The following is a 23,894-nucleotide window of genomic DNA, read 5'->3' as shown; positions in this document are numbered from 1 at the left end:
GTTACAATAAACTGGTGTCAATGTCGCATGTTAAGGCGGATTTTTGTTTTAGCAGTTATATTTTTGAATAAAAGCGCAATTGTGTTATTCTTGTGAAAATGTTTCTTTGCTATTTGGACTTCAGGCTTCATACATTATATAGTTTATGCCTACATTTTGTCATCTACTACTAGAATATAAAAAAACGTTTCTGTTTTAACAATGTGTTGGCACAGATTACTGTAGAAACAGAACAGACATGAAATGTGTGTGTTTCAAATAACGATCTATTATTTCCAATTTAAAACTCCACTTCACTCCCAGATACTCAAACAAGGCATGAGCTGAGAGAAGTTCGTGCACGTTCTAAATTGGTGGGGGGATGGAATAGCCGGCTGCTCCTAGCTTCTCTTTATCAGCACATTTAGAGGACAAAGGGCGCTGGCGGAGAGGTGTGAAGGGATTTAAGAAGCAGTTTAAGGTGGGACGGAATTACGAGTTTTTTCGTAGGCTCTGGTAATTCTAGTGTTAAAAAGTGCACTACTCTCTGCGCCAGCGTTAGGGCTCCCTGACTATTCTCGTCCATTCACTTTGTTCGTGGATGAAAAGGGCGGATATATGAATGCAGTACAAACACAGCTCCATGGAGAAAAACAAAGGCCAATAGCCTATTTTTCGAAAAAATTGGATCCAGTGGCTAGGGGACTTCCAACCTGTCTAAGAGCAGTAGCAGCCACAACAGAAGCTGTGCTAGCCAGAACAGATATAGTGCTCATGAGCCCCCTAACAGTAAAGGTGCCTCAAGCTGTACACTCCATTTTAGTACAGGCCAGAACTTCACATCTCACTACTGCTAGGGCAATGCACTCTGTACTCTGTCTAATGTCACAATTGAAAGATGCTCCACTCTAAATCTAGCCACTCTTCTTTCAACTGAAGAAGAAGGGGAGCCACACAGCTGTCATGACGAAATAATTAAGGTCATAAAACCCAGACCAGACCTGCAGGAAACTCCACTAAATATAGGAGAAGTACTCTACGTAGATGAATGTTCCTTGCGATTGGATAATGGAACACCCTCAACCAGCTATGCAGTGGTCAAAGGTGACCACTTGCTGGAGGCAAACCGAATTTCGTCAAGTTTAAGCGCGCAGGCAGCTGAATTAATTGCTCTCGCCAGAGCCTGTCAGCTGTCAGAAGGGAAAGCAGTAAACATTTATACAGATTCCAGGTATGCTTTTGGAGTCTGCCATGATCATGGAGCATTGTGGAAATTAAGGGGATTCAAAACCAGTACTGGTAAGCCCATCCAACATCAGAAATTAGTCGAATCCCTCCTCGAAGCTATAATAAAACCATCAAGACTGGCAATAGTTAAATGCCAGGCCCACACTGGGAAACAAGATCCTGTCAGCAAAGGAAACAACCTGGCTGATCACTTTGCTAAACAGGCTGCCTACAATAACACACCAATCTTTTTATTTCAACAAAAAGACGACAAGGACACTGATAATCAATTAATCTCTTTACAGAATGCAGCCACGGACAGAGAAAAGAGAAAATAATCCAAAGAAGGATCCCTCTCTGATGGAGTCTGAACTCACAAGCAAAATAACAAACCTTTCCTCCCAAAAGCTTCTTTTCCAGGTATGGCAAAAATCGCACATGACCTAGACCACGCCGGAAAGGATGCCATGATTCAAGATGTCGAGAGACATTGGGAAGCCGTAGGTTTCTCTACGTATGCAGAGCAATTCTGCAGACGCTGTGCACTATGTCAAAAATTTAACGTAGGTAAAGGTACTCAGGTAAGTCCCGCCGTCACACCTAACCCAATGGGTCCATTCGAACATCTTCAAATGGACTTCACTGAACTAACACTATCTAAAGGGTACCGATACTGCTTGGTAATTGTCGATGTGTTCTCCCGATGGGTGGAAGCTTTCCCTTCCAAACATGCATACACGCCAAAACTGTGGCAAAAGCCTTGATAAAAGAAATCATTCCAAGATGGGGAATACCACAAAAATTGCAGACTGATAATGGTACCCATTTTGTGAATTTAGTAATCAATGAACTAACCACCTGGCTCCAAATTAACGTGCATCACTATTGCAAGTACCACCCTCAAAGCGGAGGAATAGTAGAGAGGTGCAATGGCACCCTGAAATCTAAATTGGCTAAGATCTGTGAGCAAACGAATTTAACCTGGCCTGACGCTTTACCCCTGGCCTTAATGGGATTGAGAGGGAGGACACACCGGCAGTTGGGACTGTCGCCGTTTGAAATTCTGACTGGACAACCCATGTCTGTTGGCATGGTTATTGGAAATGTCAATCTGCATACTGTGGACATGATCTTATTTCCAGTCTTACAGGTCTCCAAGCATCCCTGAAGGAGGTCCACGAGCAGGTTAACCAGGCTTGGCGAACTAGTCCTCCACCAACAGAGTCACAGATTCCCTTGGGAACCTGGATACTGGTCAGAGACACCCGAAGGAAGCACTGGCATCAACCTCGCCGGAGGGGACCATTCCAAGTGCTGCTATCCACACCTCACGCCATTAAAGTCGAAGGACTTCCTGCCTGGATTCATGTGTCGCATTGCAAAAAATGGCATTCGCTAGTCCTAATCTTTTCTATCCATCTGACTTTAGGACAAGGACAAACAGGTGGTGACCATCTGACTCACCAACTGAAGCAAATACATGGGGATTTTCCCACATTAACTTTCCAAATAGGGAAAACTGCCTCGTTCCAAATTGACTTTTGTTCCATTGCTCCCTGTGGGTCCAGTGGACAAGACAAATGGAGATTGTCTGAAAAATATGTTTGTGTGACCCGACCCAGGTACAAAATTGATTTAAATCCCTCCTCCAGTCTATCTGAATGTTCAAGCTGGAGTGATGTGTTTGCGAACACTGGCGACCAGGACTGGGGGTATAATCCGTGGGAAGCCCAGAACCATAATTTAAAACCAAGGTTTTCTATAATTAAATCAAGGTTTACCCCAATTCATGAATGTAAGGTAGAAACTTGTAATCCTTTGATTATCACTATAAAAGAACCCTCATATCATGATAAAGGAATCTACATATTAGGGGCCCATGTTTTTGGCACAGACCTCCTTGGAAAATTTATTATACAGGTTACAGAGACCTAACCCGCTTTTATCTCACCTAGCTCAAATATCTCTGCTACATCTCCTCCTGACGACTTACCCTCACAACCGATTATTTCTCTAAATATCACCACCCTTTCCTCTACATTCTCCATAGAAACTGGATACAGTGACCAGAACCGATGGCTGCAGTGGGTCCTCTATTCTGCACGACAGATAAACCAATCCAACTGTTATGCATGTGCCACTGCATGCCCTCACCTTGCCACTACCCCATTTCCCTTAACTGATCCCTCAGAGCCCACTGGCCTTCCTTGTTTGCTTTACCTATTTACTACTGCTTTCCCTCCAACGAATCCCAAATGTCAATACCTTGAATACCCTTTTTCCTCTAATTCAACCTATGACTCCCCCTATGTTCCATCCCTATATTGGCAATTACACTTGTTTCACTCGAGCCGGCCCTAAGAAGAATGCCATTTTCCTTGGCTGCCTTCCCACCCCCTGGTGCTCCTTTACTTACAACATCTCCATCAATGCCTCTACCTTTTTCCCCAATAACATTACCCTTAGTTGGTTCACCTCCCACACCACCGCCCGTGCGGATGTCTGGTGGATGTGCCGAAGATCTGAATTACTGGACATACTCCCACCTGAATGGACTGGTACCTGTGCCCTTGTACAATTGGTCATGCCTTTCCGTCTCCTACTCCTTCATGGCCAACAACCTCCATCCTCTCCCCGTTTACATCGTGTTCGTAGATCCTTAGCATCCGTTTCAAATTTCTCATTACATGGTCCAGGTGTGTATATTGACTCAATAGGTGTGCCTAGAGGTGTCCCTAACAAATTGAAAGCAAGAGAGCAAGTAGCTGCTGGTTTTGAATCTCTTTTTCCCATAATCACTATCAATAAAAATGTGGATTGGATAAATTATTTATATTATAATCAACAGCGTTTTCTGAATTTTACTAAAGAAGCTGTTGAAGGAATACATGAGCAATTAGATAAAACCTCCCTTATGACCTGGCAAAATCGCCTAGCACTAGATATGCTTCTAGCCGAAAAAGGTGGTGTTTGTGCTATGTTTGGAGATGCTTGCTGTACGTACATTCCGAATAATAATTGTGAAGTTTTTTGGCTCTTCCCAGCTGCTTCAGCAGTGCCTAGATTATCATCCAATTAAGATGCCAAACGTATGACAAGTTCTCTGATAAGCTTCATTAAAAATATAAGACTAGAATTTCTGCTTTCTGTTGTAATCAACAAATTGTGTAAAGAATGTTCTGTGACCTTGGATGAAACTGAGCTCATTTTATCTAACTGCTTTCTTTCAAGATTCTGTAATAAAAGATGCAGCTGACACTCCCTTGATTGGGTTTTGCTCTTAGAGCTCTGTAAGGCAAAGCCGCTCTACTCACCAAGAAGTCAGAAATAAAAGAATTCTGTTTGTTTGAATTGGTGTCTGCCTGCTATTGTTTTGAACCTTCATCCACAATGGTTCATCACAAACAAAAGCTTGCTACCTGTCAGACCTGGTTAAAACTGGAATCCCTGAAGCTTACGAAAAAAGTTGTAATGTCAGGCCAACTTAAATTACTTCGCACCTCTTCATCAGCACCTTTGTTTTCCAAATATGTCAATCAGCAGTGGCCACAAGCAGCCTGCTATCCCATCCCCCCACCTACACAGTTGAAGTTCTCCCAGCTCAAGTCTGTTTATCTGGGTGTGAGATGCCTGGAGTTGTTTAGGGTAAATGACATATCGCAAGGCAAGAAATGTTGAATACATAACTAAAACAGATGTTTTTTGTTTGTTTTAGTAATAATTGACAAAATGCTTAAGTGTATAAAGTGTAAAGACTGAAGTTCAAACATCAAAAAATACTTTCACAAAAAGGTATAACAAAACAAGTGCACTTTTATTCAAAAATACTATAAATGTGTAAAAACTGAAGCCCAACTATCAATCGACAGAGAGATGACATGTCTGCTTGGCTGATGTAAAGATATCGCTGAAGAAATATAAGCAGACGCACAAACGCTGGTGAATCATGTCCTCTTGGTATCATGTTATCACTTGAATTTTTTAAAAATGTTTTATTCTTGAATAAACGCACACCTATTTTGTTATAACTTTGCGAAAGTGTTTACTTTATATTCCAGTAATCACCTGAATGACATCAAATCTGTCTCTGATTCTCTCACACATGCACACACACACACATCCATGCATGAAAATGCTATATTATTTGAATATTGTTTTTTTTACGATCTTGCTCAATCTCCACGTTATGGTGCATGGTACTGGAAATAAAGACAGACAGTAGTGACTTTAGCTGTAGGTGGAAGACCTACTTTATTTATGGTGCCAAGCAGAGTTGTGTTACAGTGCAGCAGTCTATTAGCCAGCAAAAGTGACAGGGAAAAGTTGTCTGTTATGATTCTGGCTTTGTTCAGAAACAGCTCAGCTCCATAAGCTTTATGACTACACTTTCGGAAAATCTTTCTCCTGTGAGACAATGGGGATTGTTTCCTAAATATGGAGTGGCATTGCAAATGTACTTTGTCTCCAAATCTGCCGCAATCCAAAACGTTATGCCATAACTGTTGTTTTGCACACTTTCTGCACGGGTGCCTTTGTTGTCAAAGCACAAATGTCTCATGATACTCTGGTAGCGGTCACAGGGCATCAGATCTTTGATTGCCAGTACAACAAATAGTTCTGACCAGGCATCAACCACATCACCAACTGTGGTCATCACTGCTCTTATGAAAAGAATGGAGATAAACGCCATTAACTCAGAGAGGGAGAGACAAGTTCGGTGTACCATGTCAATGTTGCTGACAGAATAAAACTGAAACTGAATAATATAAAAAAAAAAAAGCTAACTTTTTACAAGTAGCCACAATTTACACCAGGTGTTACACACTCAAATCATATTAATGTTTTTATTTTATTATAGTAATAATAGCAGCAGCTCATTACTGAAAATGAAGAGCATGCAGACTCAAACTGCAACTTTTTGGTTATAAGGCAGCAGCTCTTTCTTCTGCACCATCCAGGAAGACATACCGACTTTCTGCCGATTGACATTTGAGCTTGGGTTTTTAACTAACTGACAGCAACATGTAAATTGAATTTTTTTTTTCTTTGGATATATTCTTGAATAAAAGTGCATGTTTATTTGAAATTTGGACTAAAGTCATCACACAGTATACACTTCCAAGTCAGTATTACTATAACATAGAAAAAGTTTCTTTCTCTGGTATGTGTTCATCATTTCTTGCCTCACATTTCCTGTCATCCAACATTTACACAGATCATTGTAGAAACGGAACACGCATGAAAATGTATTCCAAATAATGATATATCATTTACCTTGTACAACTCCAGGCACCACACACCCAGATAAAGAGACTTGCACTGAACTGTTTCTGAACAAAGCCAGAATCATAACAGACAACTTTTCCCTGTCACTTTTGCTGGCTAATAGACTGCTGCACTGTAACACAACTCTGCTTGGCACCATAAATAAAGTAGGTCTTCCACCTACTGCTAAAGTCACTACTGTCTGTCTTTATTTCCAGTACCATGCACCATAACGTGGAGATTGAGCAAGATCGTAAAAAAAAACAATATTCAAATAATATAGCATTTTCATGCATGGATGTGTGTGTGTGTGTGTGTGCATGTGTGAGAGAATCAGAGACAGATTTGATGTCATTCAGGTGATTACTGGAATATAAAGTAAACACTTTCGCAAAGTTATAACAAAATAGGTGTGCGTTTATTCAAGAATAAAACATTTTTAAAAAATTCAAGTGATAACATGATACCAAGAGGACATGATTCACCAGCGTTTGTGCGTCTGCTTATATTTCTTCAGCGATATCTTTTACAGTTAGCAAAAATGCACACTGGGTGTTAAGATTCGAATCAAATGTATGTTTTTATTATGTAATAGTAATAATAATAACAGCCCACTACTCAAAATGGGAAGAACCCGAGTTCGTACCACTAACCTCTTGATTATGAGGCCGCAGTTCTTACCTTTACATCAGCCAAGCAGACATGTCATCTCTCTGTCGATTGATAGTTGGGCTTCAGTTTTTACACATTTATAGTATTTTTGAATAAAAGTGCACTTGTTTTGTTATACCTTTTTGTGAAAGTATTTTTTGATGTTTGAACTTCAGTCTTTACACTTTATACACTTAAGCATTTTGTCAATTATTACTAAAACAAACAAAAAACATCTGTTTTAGTTATGTATTCAACATTTCTTGCCTTGCGATATGTCATTTACCCTAAACAACTCCAGGCATCTCACACCCAGATAAACAGACTTGAGCTGGGAGAACTTCAGCTGTGTCGGTGGGGGGATGGGATAGCAGGCTGCTTGACTGACACATTTACAAAACAAAAATCGCTGACGGAAAAGTGCGAAGGAATTTAAGGTGGCCCAGGATTACAACTTTTTTCGTAGGTTTCAGAGATTCTAGTGTTAAGCAAAATACATTACATATGGCTGGAGACAATCCATGTGTGTATGTCTGGCTTCAGGGAAGTTAGGCATACTCAAAAATTTTTGATTTCATCTTGCTTTGCAGCTTCCAGTGATACATCATTAATTACTATAACATCTTCAGCTTGGTTCACCTGAGCACAAGAGAAGTTTGAAAATTACACATTTTTTCAACCTGTGATAGTTTCAGGTACTTTAGAGTCAGCAGACCTATGTCTGGTTAATTAAACTTAAACCCTAATTGTACAAGATACTCCATTTTAATTTTGTTGTCCCACATGACCAAGTACTTTAGTAACGCAAGAAATGCCTCTCTCATTGTATTTATATTGTATAGTCTGTCCTCTTAAAAAGGATAAATTCAGAATTTATTTCTTCACAAGCATGTTGTATATTTATTTCCCGCATGAAATTGTGTTCTAAAAGTTAATCTCTTTCTACAAACTTGAAAAACTTTGCCCACACTGGAGTTTATATTGTACTAAATGGGGCACAGAGGTAAAGCTTAAAAAATTGCCAAATAAGTCCATTTGTAGAGCAGTTATAGAGTGTTGATCCACATCTTAAGATTACACACACACTGTAAAATAGTTAACATGTCATTTTTTAACACACAAATATGATTAAAGTCAGCCACTTTAAAAGAAGAGTAGCTGTGTGTGATAGCTCACAGTGTCATTCAATGGTGACTTTGGTAGGTTATTTTGTGATCATGCACTACTGTTTTTATGCCATAAAAACATATATATGTTCGTTTTACTTGGATTGTACAAGCACTATTTCTCACCATATCTCCAAATATATGTTTCAAACCTTTGCTCAAGCAGTAAAAGCAAGCTGTGTATCATTAATTTAATGCAAGCTGAATCAAACAATTTGAATGCAAGCACAATACCCATTAACTCCAAATTGTATTTGCAAATGAGATAGTATCGCTGTTCAAATTCATAAATAAAATTCGGAACAGACACTGTTAATGCTCTGCTTGTACTCTCAAAATGGGTGTATGCTTTATATGCCCAGTGGGTTTACTGCACATGCACAAAAATTCCATGCTTATTTGTGCTCGCTGTTCAGTGTTTAAATTCTAAACCCGGTAATTGTATGTTGCTGACAAAATAAGTTTTCTGTCACCTTTAATAAAAGTACTCTAAACATGTTAAGTTTACAATTAACACTTCAACTTTTAATAACATTTAGTTCTCGTATATGTAAATGTGCAATAATAACCATGTTTCTGTTTGTGAATGAGGGGGTTACTAATGTTATTTATGGTTAACAATCAAGGGCAATGCGTTGTACTTTATTTTGTTCTAAGAAGATAATTTCAACATGTTTTGAGTATACAGAATTGTATTAAAAAGTAAGGCATTTTCCTTCTTGTATACCAATGCCATCTTGTGCCTTATACAGTGGATGTATTTAGAAATTGATTTAATAGTGCCATCTATTGGTTGGCTTAAGAATAGCATTCCAAATTTAAAGGAACTGAAATTTTGATGGTGCAATTAATCTTCCTGGGTAATCCATAATGTATCAGTTTTGAAACTTACTGTTTATATACTATCTGTATTTCTTTCTGTTTATATAACACACACAAATGCAGATATATCTATTAAAGTGTTTGCTTCAGAGCCTGAATTGGTGTTAAAACCACTCTCTAGTGTGTTTGCTGTTCTTCCTAAACAAAGATTTAGGCCAGTTGGTGTACGTCAGTCCAGTAACGTACAACTGTCCCTCATAGTGACTATACCGAAATCTTTATCCAGATCCTAGGCGGGGGCTGTTAGGGTCTCCTATTCTTACACCTTCAGCAAAAGCATAGCATTGCGGTTTTTTTTCTTTTCCAGTTCAGTAACACATATCCACATTTTCTACTCATTTTTCCAACTTTCATATCACTACTTCTCATTGAAATAGGATGAGTTTTACATTTGCTAACCATCCTGTTCCATCAAGGAGCGAACTACTAAAAACACTTATAAATATGAAAAAGTACGCTTTTACTTTAACACCACCATCATATCATCAACTCCAATACACCCACTCCAAACTCCAAGTGCCACCCAGGCTTAGTTAATTGAATATATATATATTCAATATATATGTGTATATCTATCTATCTATATATCTATCTATATATCTATATCTATATCTATGTATATGTATATGTATATATCTATGTATATGTATATATATATATATATATATATTTATATATATATATATATATATATATATATATATATATATATTTTATATATATATATATATATATATATATATATATATATATATATATATTTATATATATATATATATATATATATATATATATATATATATATATTTATATATATATATATATATATATATATATATATATATATATATATATATATATATATATATATATATATATATATAACACACACAGGTGTGAAAAACTATTTGCCCCTTCCTGATTTCTTATTCTTTTGCATGTTTGTCACACAAAATGTTTCTGATCATCAAACACATTTAACCATTAGTCAAATATAACACAAGTAAACACAAAATGCAGTTTTAAATGATGGTTTTATTATTTAGGGAGAAAAAATCCAAACCTACATGGCCCTATGTGAAAAGTAATTGCCCCCTGAACCTAATAACTGGTTGGGCCACCCTTAGCAGCAATAACTGCAATCAAGCATTTGCGATAACTTGCAATGAGTCTTTCACAGCTCTGGAGGAATTTTGGCCCACTCATCTTTGCAGAATTGTTGTAATTCAGCTTTATTTTAGGGTTTTCTAGCATGAACCGCTTTTTAAGGTCATGCCATAGCATCTCAATTGGATTCAGGTCAGGACTTTGACTAGGCCACTCCAAAGTCTTCATTTTGTTTTTCTTCAGCCATTCAGAGGTGGATTTGCTGGTGTGTTTTGGGTGATTGTCCTGTTGCAGCACCAAGATCGCTTCAGCTTGAGTTGACGAACAGATGGCGGACATTCTCCTTCAGGATTTTTTGGTAGACAGTAGAATTCATGGTTCCATCTATCACAGCAAGCCTTTCAGGTCCTGAAGCAGCAAAACAACCCCAGACCATCACACTACCACCACCATATTTTACTGTTGGTATGATGTTCTTTTCTGAAATGCTGTGTTCCTTTTATGCCAGATGTAACGGGACATTTGCCTTCCAAAAAGTTCAACTTTTGTCTCCTCAGTCCACAAGGTATTTTCCCAAAAGTCTTGGCAATCATTGAAATGTTTCTTAGCAAAATTGAGACGAGCCCTAATGTTCTTTTTGCTTAACAGTGGTTTGCGTCTTGAAATCTGCCATGCAGGCCGTTTTTGCCCAGTCTCTTTCTTATGGTGGAGTCGTGAACACTGACCTTAATTGAGGCAAGTGAGGCCTGCAGTTCTTTAGACGTTGTCCTGGGGTCTTTTGTGACCTCTCGGATAAGTCGTCTCTGCGCTCTTGGGGTAATTTTGGTCGGCCGGCCACTCCTGGGAAGGTTCACCACTGTTCCATGTTTTTGCCATTTGTGGATAATGGCTCTCACTGTGGTTCGCTGGAGTCTCAAAGCTTTAGAAATGGCTTTATAACCTTTACCAGACTGATAGATCTCAATTACTTCTGTTCTCATTTGTTCCTGAATTTCTTTGGATCTTGGCATGATGTCTAGCTTTTGAGGTGCTTTTGGTCTACTTCTCTGTGTCAAGCAGCTCCTATTTAAGTGATTTCTTGATTGAAACAGGTGTGGCAGTAATAAGGCCTGAGGGTGGCTACGGAAATTGAACGCAGGTGTGATACACCACAGTTAGGTTATTTTTTAACAAGGGGCAATTACTTTTCACACAGGGCCATGTAGGTTTGGATTTTTTCTCCCTAAATAATAAAACCATCATTTAAAACTGCATTTTGTGTTTACTTGTGTTATATTTGACTAATGGTTAAATGTGTTTGATGATCAGAAACATTTTGTGTGACAAACATGCAAAAGAATTAGAAATCAGGAGCGGCACGGTGGAGCAGTGGTAGCGCTGCTGCCTCGCAGTTAGGAGACCTGGGTTCGCTTCCCGGGTCCTCCCTGCGTGGAGTTTGCATGTTCTCCCGTGTCTGCGTGGGTTTCCTCCGGGCGCTCCGGTTTCCTCCCACAATCCAAAGACATGCAGGTTAGGTGGATTGGCAATTCTAAGTTGGCCTTAGTTTGTGTGTGTCCTGCGGTGGGTTGGCACCCTGCCCAGCATTGGTTCCTGCCTTGTGCCCTATGTTGGCTGGGATTGGCTCCAGCAGACCCCCGTGACCCTGTATTTGGATTCAGCAGGTTGGAAAATGGATGGATAGAAATCAGGAAGGGGGCAAATAGTTTTTCACACCACTGTATATATACACACACACACACACACACACACACACATACATATATATATATATATATATATATATATATATACAGGTCAAATTCCATTACAATGAGGTGCCAGGGACCTAAAAAATATTTTGTTGTAATGAAAATTTCTTAGTAATGAAATTCTGTATTTGCTGCTATAGTGCTTTCTTTAACTTGCATCCAGGCATTTGTTATCATTTCAATAGCTTCCTTCACGTTAATTTTCATTTCCTTCTGTCTACAAGTTATGCTGCCGAGAATTTTTTTTCAGCATTTCCTTTGTGATAATACATTTTCAGTGTGCGAATGACGCCCAAATCCAAAGGCTGAAGCACTGTTGTTTATTTGGGTGGGAGGGACTCATCTTGAACATTATCTAAATGTAGAAGCATGCTGTGAGCAGCACAGTGATCAGTCAGAAGTAGAATCTTCCTTTTCTTCTTCCTCACATTGTGAGGTTTCTGAGCTCTTTTCAGAGCACTGCAGAAGCAAAACCAAGCCGATCACTGTATCATCGATGGGTGATGCAAGGAACATTATAAATGTTGGGAACAATATTACTTTGCCACTAACCTGGCCACGATCCTGCCTGACCGCTGTGTCTGTGGTAAATCCCGCTACAATCAACAACCGTGCTGTTCCTGTTTCAAGCTGAATAAAGCTGGTTTTGCTAAAGTACTGAGACTCAGCCTCATGTTTTGGGGTGCAAGACAGTGACTCACACATTACAATATCCTTGTCAAGTTGTCGCAGCCAGTTTCCCAAAATGATGAGTCATCCATGCTCAATGGTTTGCTTTACTCTCACAGGGAGGGAATGTAATGCATTTAAAACACAGAGGACTGGTTGACTTGCCAATAATGAGAGGAATAACTGCTTTTTCGATACCTTCAAATGCAGCAGTTTGCATACATTTGCACTGTGCCCCAAGGTTTAAAACCCAAGATTTTTCTTCTGTTTTTGCTCTGTCTTTCAAGAAAGTGGACAATGTCGATGGCGAAATTCCAAATTCACTGGCAGTGCTTTTTTTCTTTTTGCCAGAATTGAGTTTTTTTTCTTTCTAATGTGAACTGTTGTGGTTTTTTCGTGTCTGCCATTTAAGCAAAAGGTATCACTAAAAACCACAGATTACAAACACAGCAAAAAAAAAACAGTATGAGGAAGTTCAAAGAAAGAGAAAAATTTACAGTGTTTCTGTTTGGGGATCATTGTGCACAACTGTGGATAATTCATTCAGGCATTTCAAGGTCTTTTGGGCACTTCGCTGTAATGAAAGTATCTCCTGAATGTACAGTATTTTGTAGTAACAACATTTTTATAGAGACTGGGGGGAAACTATCAGGACCGTAAAATACTTCACTGTAATGAAAATTTCATTTTAAAGATATGCATTGTAACAGAATTTGACCTGTATACATAATAGGAAATATAATAAATAACAGGTAACAAGTTAACACAGGCAAAAACATGATTCGGACACTAAAGTAGTAATAATATACAGTACACCCCCAAAATTCACGGAGGTTACTTTCCTAGAGCACCCACAAATTGTGAAAAACTGCGACTTTTGGATGTGGTTAAAAAAAAAATGCCTTTTAAATGTCTATTTTTATAGTTTCAACCCTAAATACAGTATGCCTCCAAAGCACTTTAATTTCGTTGCAAACTCAGCTTAATACATTAATACATTACCTAAAAATAAAATGTAAAGGTAAACCCATCTACTGTACAGTACTGTACTGCTATGTCTCCTGCTTTGCTAGAATGTAAAATACCGATGTTACCGCTATACATACTGTAATTCATGCAAACGCGTTTTCTTTGTTATGCGCGGTCATTTTCTTTGTTATAAGTAGAGTAAATACATAATAATTTTATTTAATTAAAATACAGTAAAATGTACGGGTACTCACAAATGATGAATGATACTGATGATGATGAAGTTGCTGTGCAGTAAAATGCACAGGATTTAAAACTCCTTGGGTGGCGCCTCTTCTTCAGGCGCTTCAGGAGTTGTCGTATCTTTGTACGGGTCTTTTGGTGGGGTTTTGTGCTAGCTTTTCTTTATAGGTTTCAGGAACGTTGTGATGGAAGTTGTTACATTGTCTCCTGTAGCGAACTGCTGGTACAATTTCTGTGCTTTCTCAAAGATGATGTTACCATCCAAGGGGATTTCTTCCTGCAGTCGGTGATCCACAGTGTCAAGGCAGATTCCATCCTGACGATATTTTTATTCCTTACGGTCATTACCTTTTTGGCACTATCACAGAAACTTACAGATACGGTACTCGAGATCACCGGTTCGTTCTTCTTTATGTAGCATACGGTGCTTTCACTAATGCCATAGTGGCGCGCTACTGCAGCATAACTTCTTAGTTCCTGGAGCAAATCCAGTAGTTCAACCTTTTCCTGGAGTGTTTTAAACTTCTTTTGGCACTTAGGCTCAGTTCCAGAAGCCTTAGAAAGTGCAGAGCAATTCGACAACATTGTGTGCGTTTAAAAATAACAAAACAATAACAAAATGGAAAACACGAGGACACTTGGTTGGAGACGTGTCACAAAGCAGCAGTTAATCATCAGCAAGGAGAAATGAATAATGCTCTCGGATTGGTTACTTTCACCATCCCAAACCACGTTTCCTTCAGCGGTGGTAAACCCACTCACCAGAAGACGTGTCACATAGTAGCAGTCAATCAGTAGCAAGGAGAAATTAATAACGCTGTTGGATTGGCTACTTTTACTATCCCAACCCGCGTTTCCCTCAGCGGTTGCTTCCTGTTCTCTCTACAACACAGTATTGCAACAAAAAAATGTGGAGGATATTTGCACTTTCCACTAACAATTAATAGTTAGGTTCTAAGAAAAAAATCAGCGAATGAGTGTTGCTATGGACTGGCACCGATGGTGATATTTAGGAAGATCATTTAGATTATAAGCCTGATTTAGATTTCCCAAATGTCTGAAAAAAGAACAATGGCAACTTTGCATTGACAAAGCTAAAAACTGCTCATTATTTCAAACATTATTTTCTTTATTAAATGTACAGGGTGTTTCAGATCTAATTACGCAATTTTCATTGGGCTGTAACTTATTAAGTTTATTACTCCGAGCCTGTATTCAGCTGAATGGAGGACAAGTGGGACATTACATGGAAAAATCACTGAATTAATTCAATGTAAGTCTATTTTCATTTATTAAAAGATATTTCAAACAATTTTTGTGTCTTGTATTGTTTTCCTGCATTGCATTAAAAGTTGCATAATTAGATCTGGACCACCCTATATATTGTTTGTGTATTCAATATTTATTTATTGCTATTTGAAACTCCTGTTTAAAATATAGTGAGCTTAAGATTTATTGGTGCCACTGATAAAGATGAACAAAAAATGAAAGTAAAAATTACAATATGGGAATAATACAGGTTTTATACATCTTTGATCATTTAAAAATCCATCCATCCATTATCCAACCCGCTATATCTTAACTACAGGGTCACGGGGGTCTGCTGGAGCCATTCCCAGCCAACATAGGGCGCAAGGCAGGAAACTAACCCTGGGCAGGTTGCCAGCCCACCGCAGGACTCATTCAAAAATATATTTTTTTTATTTTCAGGAAGATAAGCATCACTGTTAAAAGTACAAGGGAATCTACAGTGGTGTGAAAAACTATTTGCCCCCTTCCTGATTTCTTATTCTTTTGCATGTTTGTCACACAAAATGTTTCTGATCATCAAACACATTTAACCATTAGTCAAATATAACACAAGTAAACACAAAATGCAGTTTTTAAATGATGGTTTTTATTATTTAGGGAGAAAAAGTCTTGGTGCAGATTAAAATGTTTTTCTCATTTCTGATCCACCACCATTCAAATAAAAAATTATTTTAATATAGCTAGAATCTATGACCCAAAAAATACTGACTAAATTTTAGGCAAAATATTATTTAACAGTAGTCTCATGTCTTGCAAGTGAAATATAAGGCATAATGAATCAAAACTGAATAATTTGTTGCTTTCATTGTTTATATTTGATCCTAGGCACATATATTCTAGATAAATGCTGGTTACATACCTGAATGACCATGCTGCTAATGTCTCCAGTGTTGGTGGGTAACAGAATAGTGTTGGATTGCTTGGCAAGATTGGAAAAGGCTTTCACGTACTGTTCAGCAATGCTAAGAGAGGCAGCTGCATTTCCATTCTGTAAACAAAGATAAAAAATAATTCAATACATAAATATATCATCAAATTACCATATAAACAGTAGGCGGATAAATACTAAGTTCAGGGTCAATCTTGCTGTACACAGTACAATTACATTCTTAACTGCATATGTCCCACAGACTTGGGGGCACAGTATTATACCAACAATAGTAAATTAGTGTAAACACAGAAAGTGAATACAAAAATCATACAGTGTTTTAAATGAAATATGAAAAAATATATCCAAGAAACAATCATGCAGGTGCTGGTTAGCCTTCTGATCTGTGTGAATCTGATGAGTCTAAGTGCTAATTGCCTGGTGCTTTTTGCTGGAATGAAAAAACAAGAAGAGATCAATGCAGGATGACATTTACAAGCTGACCTTCAAAATGACTAAAATTAGTGCACTCCAAGGCCGACATTTGATCCCTAAGAAATAAAATTAATGGCAACAAACTATTTTTGCCATATATCTTACCTATATCCAAACCTTTAAAAATGTGTTTCCTTATAGTAATCAGTTAATTTGCAGGAACTGTGGTTTGTTAGGGCTGGTTTATACTTCACATTGAGAACGCGTACGCGCACACATCATGGCTGCCACGCGTTCCCACCATTCATTTGACATGTCCTCTGAGCACATCCTGAGAAATTAACGCAACATATGTTAGAGTTGCAATACCAGCAAAAAATCAGGGGGTGCAGCATGTTCAAGTTGGAACGTTAACATCAGAGTCTCTGCATACTATCAACATATGACAGCAAGTCACTTTGCAGACCTTACAGAATCAATGTGCGTACCTTGGTGTCTGATGAATGGTTCGATGTAGTGAAGCAGAACGCTGACATACATGGTGATTTTCTTTTTAAGTTTCGCATATTCCCCTTGTAATGAGGCAATGCAATTTAAAGGTCTCACATACCATCTCCTGTGCTGTCTTTTTTTTTTTTTTTTTTTTTTGCACCTGGGTTTCCACAGTGTGCTCCGGTTTCCTTCCAAGGAAATTCATGTTTGGGGATTCAGCGATGTTAAAATGATGCTAATGCTTATATTCATCTTGCGATGAGCTTATGATCTGTCCAAGGATTGTTTCTGCTTTACGCCCAATGCTTGCTGGAATTAGCATGTCCTAGGATTGCTTGATGTAATCATTAAACATCCATCCTTTTCAGAGATATTGTGGCAAGATGTCCTGAATTTAATGAATGTTTCTGGCAATTCACAACACAGCAAAGCCAAATGTTTTTTACCCATGATGATATCTCGCAGAGCCACCTGGTGGAATCTTCCAGATTTACATAAAGTAAACATGAAAGGATAAGCAGTACACCAGTGTGTAGCAGAGGTGTCTGCAGGTGCATACATCACATCTCGTGATATAAACCCGGGCTTCAAATTTACTGTTCTGTCCATTTTTAAAAGTTTTCAAATTAGTTCTATGATACAGCTACTGCACTATTCAGACAAAAATTCTAAGCCTTAATGTCACAATTTCCTTCTCTTCTGCATAATCAAAAAGTGAATTACTTAGCCTGTACATTCTCAGGTCTCCTTTGGAGAGAACTGCTGTCTCTGTGGCCTTTGTTTAAACTATACCAGTGAATATGTCACTTAAGAAGCTGCAGTTATTCAGTAACTATTGTTATTTTCAACTTTTTACTGCCTTGGTCTTTGTGCATTACTTTCTACTTGCGCCATTAAATCTATTAAAATATTGAAAAAGTAATTTTTTTTTTCTTTTTACATCTTCTTGCTTCCTCCAGTCTCTCATCAGTTTCTCAGACACATCAAATTTTGTTGTAGCAGCACAGTTACCAATTTCTTTTGCCACTTCAACGACTTAATTTAAAACCAGCTTCATATTTTCTTCTGATCGAACACTCCTTCGTAGATAAGGGATGCTTTTACGATAAAGGTATATGAGGGTGTGAGATACAAAAAACACAAAACAGTGCAAACATCACTTCGGAATAGTTTGGGTATTACCGTGTGGTCATGTATCATAGAAAAAAAAAGGCAGAGTGCTCTGTGGTTACTCTCTCAGGTGGGTGTTAGCATATCATAATCTCTTGGACCAACAGTGTGAGTTTTCCGTATTCGAATTATAAGACCGACATTATAAAATACTGGAGATTACACAGTAAAATCAAGCCCCGACTTATCCGTGGAAGAACGTAAACACGACTATAAGTTGAAGTTGAAGTTGTAAGTTGAAGAAAATCAAGGCGTTTTAAGTAGAATGCACTGCACAGTCATATTAGCCTTGAGAGTATGTGAAATGCAATTATAAGTCTTACAGATTACAAACTAAAAATACATGCACATGTAATACAGATTCATTTACACACACAGTAAAATAAAGTAATTTTAGACTGACTGATTCTAACAATATACTTGTTTTTTTCCACTTTGGAAGAATGGCTTTTTGGCAGCAGCTCTTACTTAAGGAGCACTTCTGACAAAACTTCTCTGGACTACAGAGTCTTGTGGTTGGGTTCCAGTGGTGTCATCGGATTGAAGAGCTAATAGCAGTACTATACTTCTTCCGATTCCAAATAGATGTCAATTTCATGCATTTTTTTGTCTGCTGCACTTAAGTTTCTGTAGCCGACTACTACATTTCTGCTCCTCACCTATACCCATTTCTTTGTGTTCCTTCAGAAGAGTTTACACTGTTAATCTGGACATTTCTGCTTTGGAAAGACCTTGTTGATGCAGGATGACCACCCTTTGATTTGTTGACTCTTGCAATGGTTTAGAAATTGATGTAATATCAGCTAAACCCTTAATTTTAAGACTGGTTGTCCCCTACCCAGTTTGATTCCTTCTACATACATTTCAGTTAATTGGTTTGGTTCAATCAACTGGTCATTACCACCTGTTTATTATCTTTGCTTAATCATGCATTGGGCCATAAACCTACAAAGTAGTCCAGTTTTTATCTTTTGTCTGCTAGATAAATTTGCAAACACTTTGTCATTCAGAGTTACTGAATGTAGATTGACTGACAAAAATGGAAAATTTATATATTTAAAGTTTAATCTAAATCTCAAAGTGTGAAGAAAATGATTGGGTTTGAAAACTTTTTGAATCCATTATAGAGTAAACTTTAACAGTACATTTCAAATGTCCTACTTTTGTATTTTCACATTTTCTTCCTAAAGTAACATACTTTACTAAAAAACTCAAAACATTTGTACTAAAAAAAATCCTCCTTTAGTTTGTTCAAGCAAACAAATGATGACATGGATGAATATCCTGATAAACTAAATGGCTAGGGAAAGAACACAGTTCCTCTACAACTACAATCAGATTTGTGATGATATAAACCATAGCTAGTTGACATTGTGGTCAGTTTTTATGCCCGAGAGAAAATAAGAACTAATGCAAAATGTACTAAAAACTAGGAAAAAAGTGCACTGGGAGATGGATAGACAAAATTCCGGGGGTTAATCCAAAAGAAATTCCAATAACCAGGCTAAGTTCATACCCTAAACAAAATCCTCACACAGAATGTCATGTTATTAGCTTACTCAAAAACCTAAATGACAGATGCTGTGATTGCACCATCTTAAACAGGGAAGGCCTGATGAAGTAACAAAAAACAGTATTAAATACGACAATTGGGGAAGCGGGAGCATAAAATAAATCAAATAACCATAAAATAACTAATAGTAAGTCAGTAATATACAAACATGTGTGTGCCACAAAAAACTTCTAATAAGGCAAAAATAATAATTATGATGGTAGCACTGCTGCCTCAAAGATTGAGCATGCTAAATTCAATTCTTGAGTCCTAGTCACTGTTTCACTAAATCTACACATTTTCCTTTCTATATGGAGTTTCCTTTGAGTTTTCCAGTTTTACTCCTGCATGCTTAAAGATATGTGGATTAGGGTAACTGGTAAATGCAAATTGGTGCTGTATGAATAGGGATGTATGTGTAAATGGATCCTGCAACAGACTGTTACTTTAACCAGGGGTGGTTCCTGCCTTGTATGACCCTTAATCAAACTAGCCACATCTAAGAAGGCTATGTCATGTTACTTTCCAAAATAGCCTGGATTCATCTTAATATGGATAACCCATTATTCTAGGAATACCGCAGAGGCAACAATGCTTTAATTTTATTTGATCACAAAATTATCAATAGCACAGTTTTTACTCAAACATAACACTTTGGCAGAACTCCACAAGAGGTGCAGTACAGTTTTGTTGTAATCATCAACCAAAAATGTCAAAACAAGACATTTTCTGTATCATGTGTCAAAATGAGATATTTTAAATAAATATGAATTTGATGAATGAAATAATAATGTAGTTGTTCTAAATAACATTTCATTAAGAATGAATGAGAGCAGAATAAGCACTGCCTTATGCACACCTCAAATGGATTATCTTTTCCATGAGAAAAAACAAAACATTGTTTACCGATTACTTTTTTTTAAATAATCATTTTTTTCTAATTCAAAAAGGGAACAACTGTGACATTTTTATAGCGGACATTCTTCACTGACCACATGAATAAATTAATTAATTAATAGAAGGCCACAACAGGAGCCTCATTTATGACTTTTAACAAATATGGTAACCCTTATCTTCACATGAAAATATAAACTTTTTTCTATCTGTGCTTTGCCAACATAGCACAAATTGACATTAGCTAAAAACAGTATCAAATGAAGAGTCAAGTACTGAAATAAACTTGATAGACTTTACTTAATTGTCTTGATCTACATCAAAATTGAAATCATCTGAATATTTAGAAATACCCTACACCAAGTAAACCAATATCATACTCAAGGTTTCATTTATCTCTTACAGTACAGTCTCACCAGAGGTGAGTGAAAAGATCTAATTACAAATGAGGTGTTAAATCTTCCTGGACTATGGTCCCTTCAACAAATAAATATACAATAGCATATGTAAAATACAGGAAAAAAGTTGAATGTTCTGGCTATTTATCTGATCACCTGCTTAAGTGTGCAGAGTCACACAGGATTAACCAAAATACTACTGAAATGTATATAATTTACAGTGTCACTATTTTCTTGTGTAAAGTGAAATTCTTACTTGCAGAGGGTAATCAACATGTAATGTGAAATTGAAAACTATACCGATAATTAAAGTTTTTCCGTTTTCATGCTTCTCTCTATGCTGCTGAGATCCCACTGATTTAACCTGTTTTCTGCCCACTACAGCTGTAGTGCATAAATGCTTCATATACCAAAGTAAATTATTAAAATATGTCTAGAGGCCAAAATTTCTTTTGCCAAGGAATGTATACATTTTTTTTTTTTTATTTCTCCCAGACACAAAAACAACCTTGCATAATATATCTCGTAATGTCTCAATTAATCTTTTTACCCCTTTAGGACACAGGCATCAATAATGCTTGCTTGTGTGATCACAAAGCTAAAATTCTCCTGTTTTACTCTCCTTCCAGCTGACCCCACCCAGGCCAAGGTTAATGCACCAAATTATATTATTTTATGGTCAGCTTTTCAAAAATACTTTAATCAAAGCTAATTTGTTTTTTGTCTTATTAATCTACTACAGGCTCCTTAGCAGGAATGTGTGATATGTATCGTCTATGATAATATTATGTTGTTTTACCAATGTGCAAGCTGAAATTATCAAGTATGATACTTACTTTGCAAAAAACAATCAACTCCACACTCGAGAGTCCATGCATCAACTGTCTCATGTAATCTAACAGGACAGACTACTCCTCGTGCATAAAGTAAGAGCATAGGCGTGCACGGCCAAGCACACCACAAATTAAGCCTAAAAATGAGTGAGCAAACTGCATCAGGGGATAGACGAGTCTCATAATCCAAATTGTTAAATTTAACTGCAAGGCACTTATGATAATCAATCATGTGGAGGTGGTTTAGATTTGTAAAGACCGATGTTGCTTAAAAGACATCAATCTGCACACAATATCAGAAATTTGTTTGAATGGAGTATTTTTTATTTCTGTAAAAAGCATATGCCTATCGGCCATATTCAGTGATACTTTGACCGGTGATTTTAACATTTTGGTGTTATTTTACTTTAGTTTTAAGTAAATAAGCAAGACCTGTTTTCCTTAACTGTAAATTTCCCATAATCTCATTAATAAGCCACAATTAATATCCTATTAACAAGACCAAGCTAGATCAATAAGACTTTTAAAAACATGTTTTTAAAAGATGGAAAATATCATCTCATTAGCATTATTGTCAAGTCCCAGAAAATATCAAGATATAAATTTTTTGCCAATATTGAACACCCCTAATTCTTAGGGCAAAATATAATTTAATTCCATTTCTATTTCAAGAGAACTAAAATAACATTTCTAAACTTGAGACCCAAATGGTTTCACTTGCAAGACAAAAAAAGAATGCCACAAATTTTGACCTTAATTAATAAAACATTCATTTTAAGAAATAAGCTTGACTTGATACTTCAACAAAACATGAAATGCAGAATTCACAGACATTACATTAGTTATTACTTGCAGTCAAACCACTGCCACAGCACCAAAAATGCAGATGTATACCGCTAATGCTCTTATAAAAAGCGACACACTCATAAAACATCTAATACAAGCAAATAGTTAACAGAATCTATTAGCTAGTGTTGTGAGAAACACAAAGTAAGATCATTTACATATTTCAGTGTACAATAGAGCATTAATATAAACTACACTTTTATGATTATCAATAATTAACCTTAATCCATCATGCAAAATCCTATATAGCATGTTTTATAACACAAGAACGATAAATGTGATCAACTTTGATTACAGTTTGATAATGACACATAAAAACATGTTTAACAAAAAGAGAAATATGAGAAATCCAATCAACCAAGACATGATAAAAAAGAAAGCCTCACACATCCTCCAAGGTAGTCAGGCTGTCAGTGAGCCTATTACATTGAGCTGCCACATGTTGCACATACAGACCTCATAGAATGCATTTAGAAAGGAGAAAAAGAAGGAATGTTTAAGTTTTGAGCAGAAAAATGTGCTCTCCCATTAGTTAGTCAAAACATAATAAAATGTGCTGAATACATTAAGTTCTCTGTTGACTTTGGCCAAAAGCATACTCATCATACATTTCAATAAAAGTATATTACAAAGCTGCAAAAAATTATATAGGTGTGTCTAACGCATTGTATGACAAAATTGTCATTTTTTCCAGATTTAGTCATGTAATTTGAACTTGCACATGATCCAGAATGATAAACGCACAAGTGTTTTTTATCAAACCACTTTCATTTAAAAACGTAGACAACAGTGTAGTGTGACATTTTCTTTGTAAATAAGGCACATGATCTATTACCATTGTACATCAGACTTGTCATAACTATTAAATAATGAGCATCACGGTGGCACAATGCTGATCTCACACTAAACTGTAGTTAACATCTACAGTTGTACTTGAAAGTTTGTGAACCCTTTAGAATTTTCTGTATTTCTGTATAAATATGACCTAAAACATCATCACATTTTCACTCAAGTCCTAAAAGTAGACAAAGAGAAACCAGTTAAACAAATGAGACAAAAATATTATGCTTGGTCATTTATTTATTAAGAAAAATGATTGAATATTACATATTTGTGAGTGGCAAAAGTATGTGAACCTTTGCTTTCAGTATCTGGTGTGACCCCCCACCTTTGCAGCAATAACTGCAAC

At 37.0% G+C, this 23,894-nt stretch overlaps 1 protein-coding gene across 2 annotated transcripts in view; it reads right to left on the bottom strand.

The window, feature by feature from the left end:
• Nucleotides 1-23,894, bottom strand: part of stoml2 (stomatin (EPB72)-like 2) — a 100,464-nt gene that overhangs the window by 16,773 nt on the left and 59,797 nt on the right. For both annotated transcript variants that reach the window (XM_039759140.1, XM_039759141.1), the window contains exon 9: nucleotides 16,077-16,205. In XM_039759140.1, coding sequence (XP_039615074.1) covers nucleotides 16,077-16,205 — 129 coding nt within the window. The remainder of the gene's footprint in view (nucleotides 1-16,076; nucleotides 16,206-23,894) is intronic.

The sequence above is a fragment of the Polypterus senegalus genome, chromosome 7, assembly GCF_016835505.1.
Source record: "Polypterus senegalus isolate Bchr_013 chromosome 7, ASM1683550v1, whole genome shotgun sequence".
NCBI lineage: Eukaryota > Metazoa > Chordata > Cladistia > Polypteriformes > Polypteridae > Polypterus > Polypterus senegalus.
The sequence above is the reverse complement of the archived record's forward strand: the minus strand, read 5'-3'. Positions and strand labels throughout refer to the sequence as shown.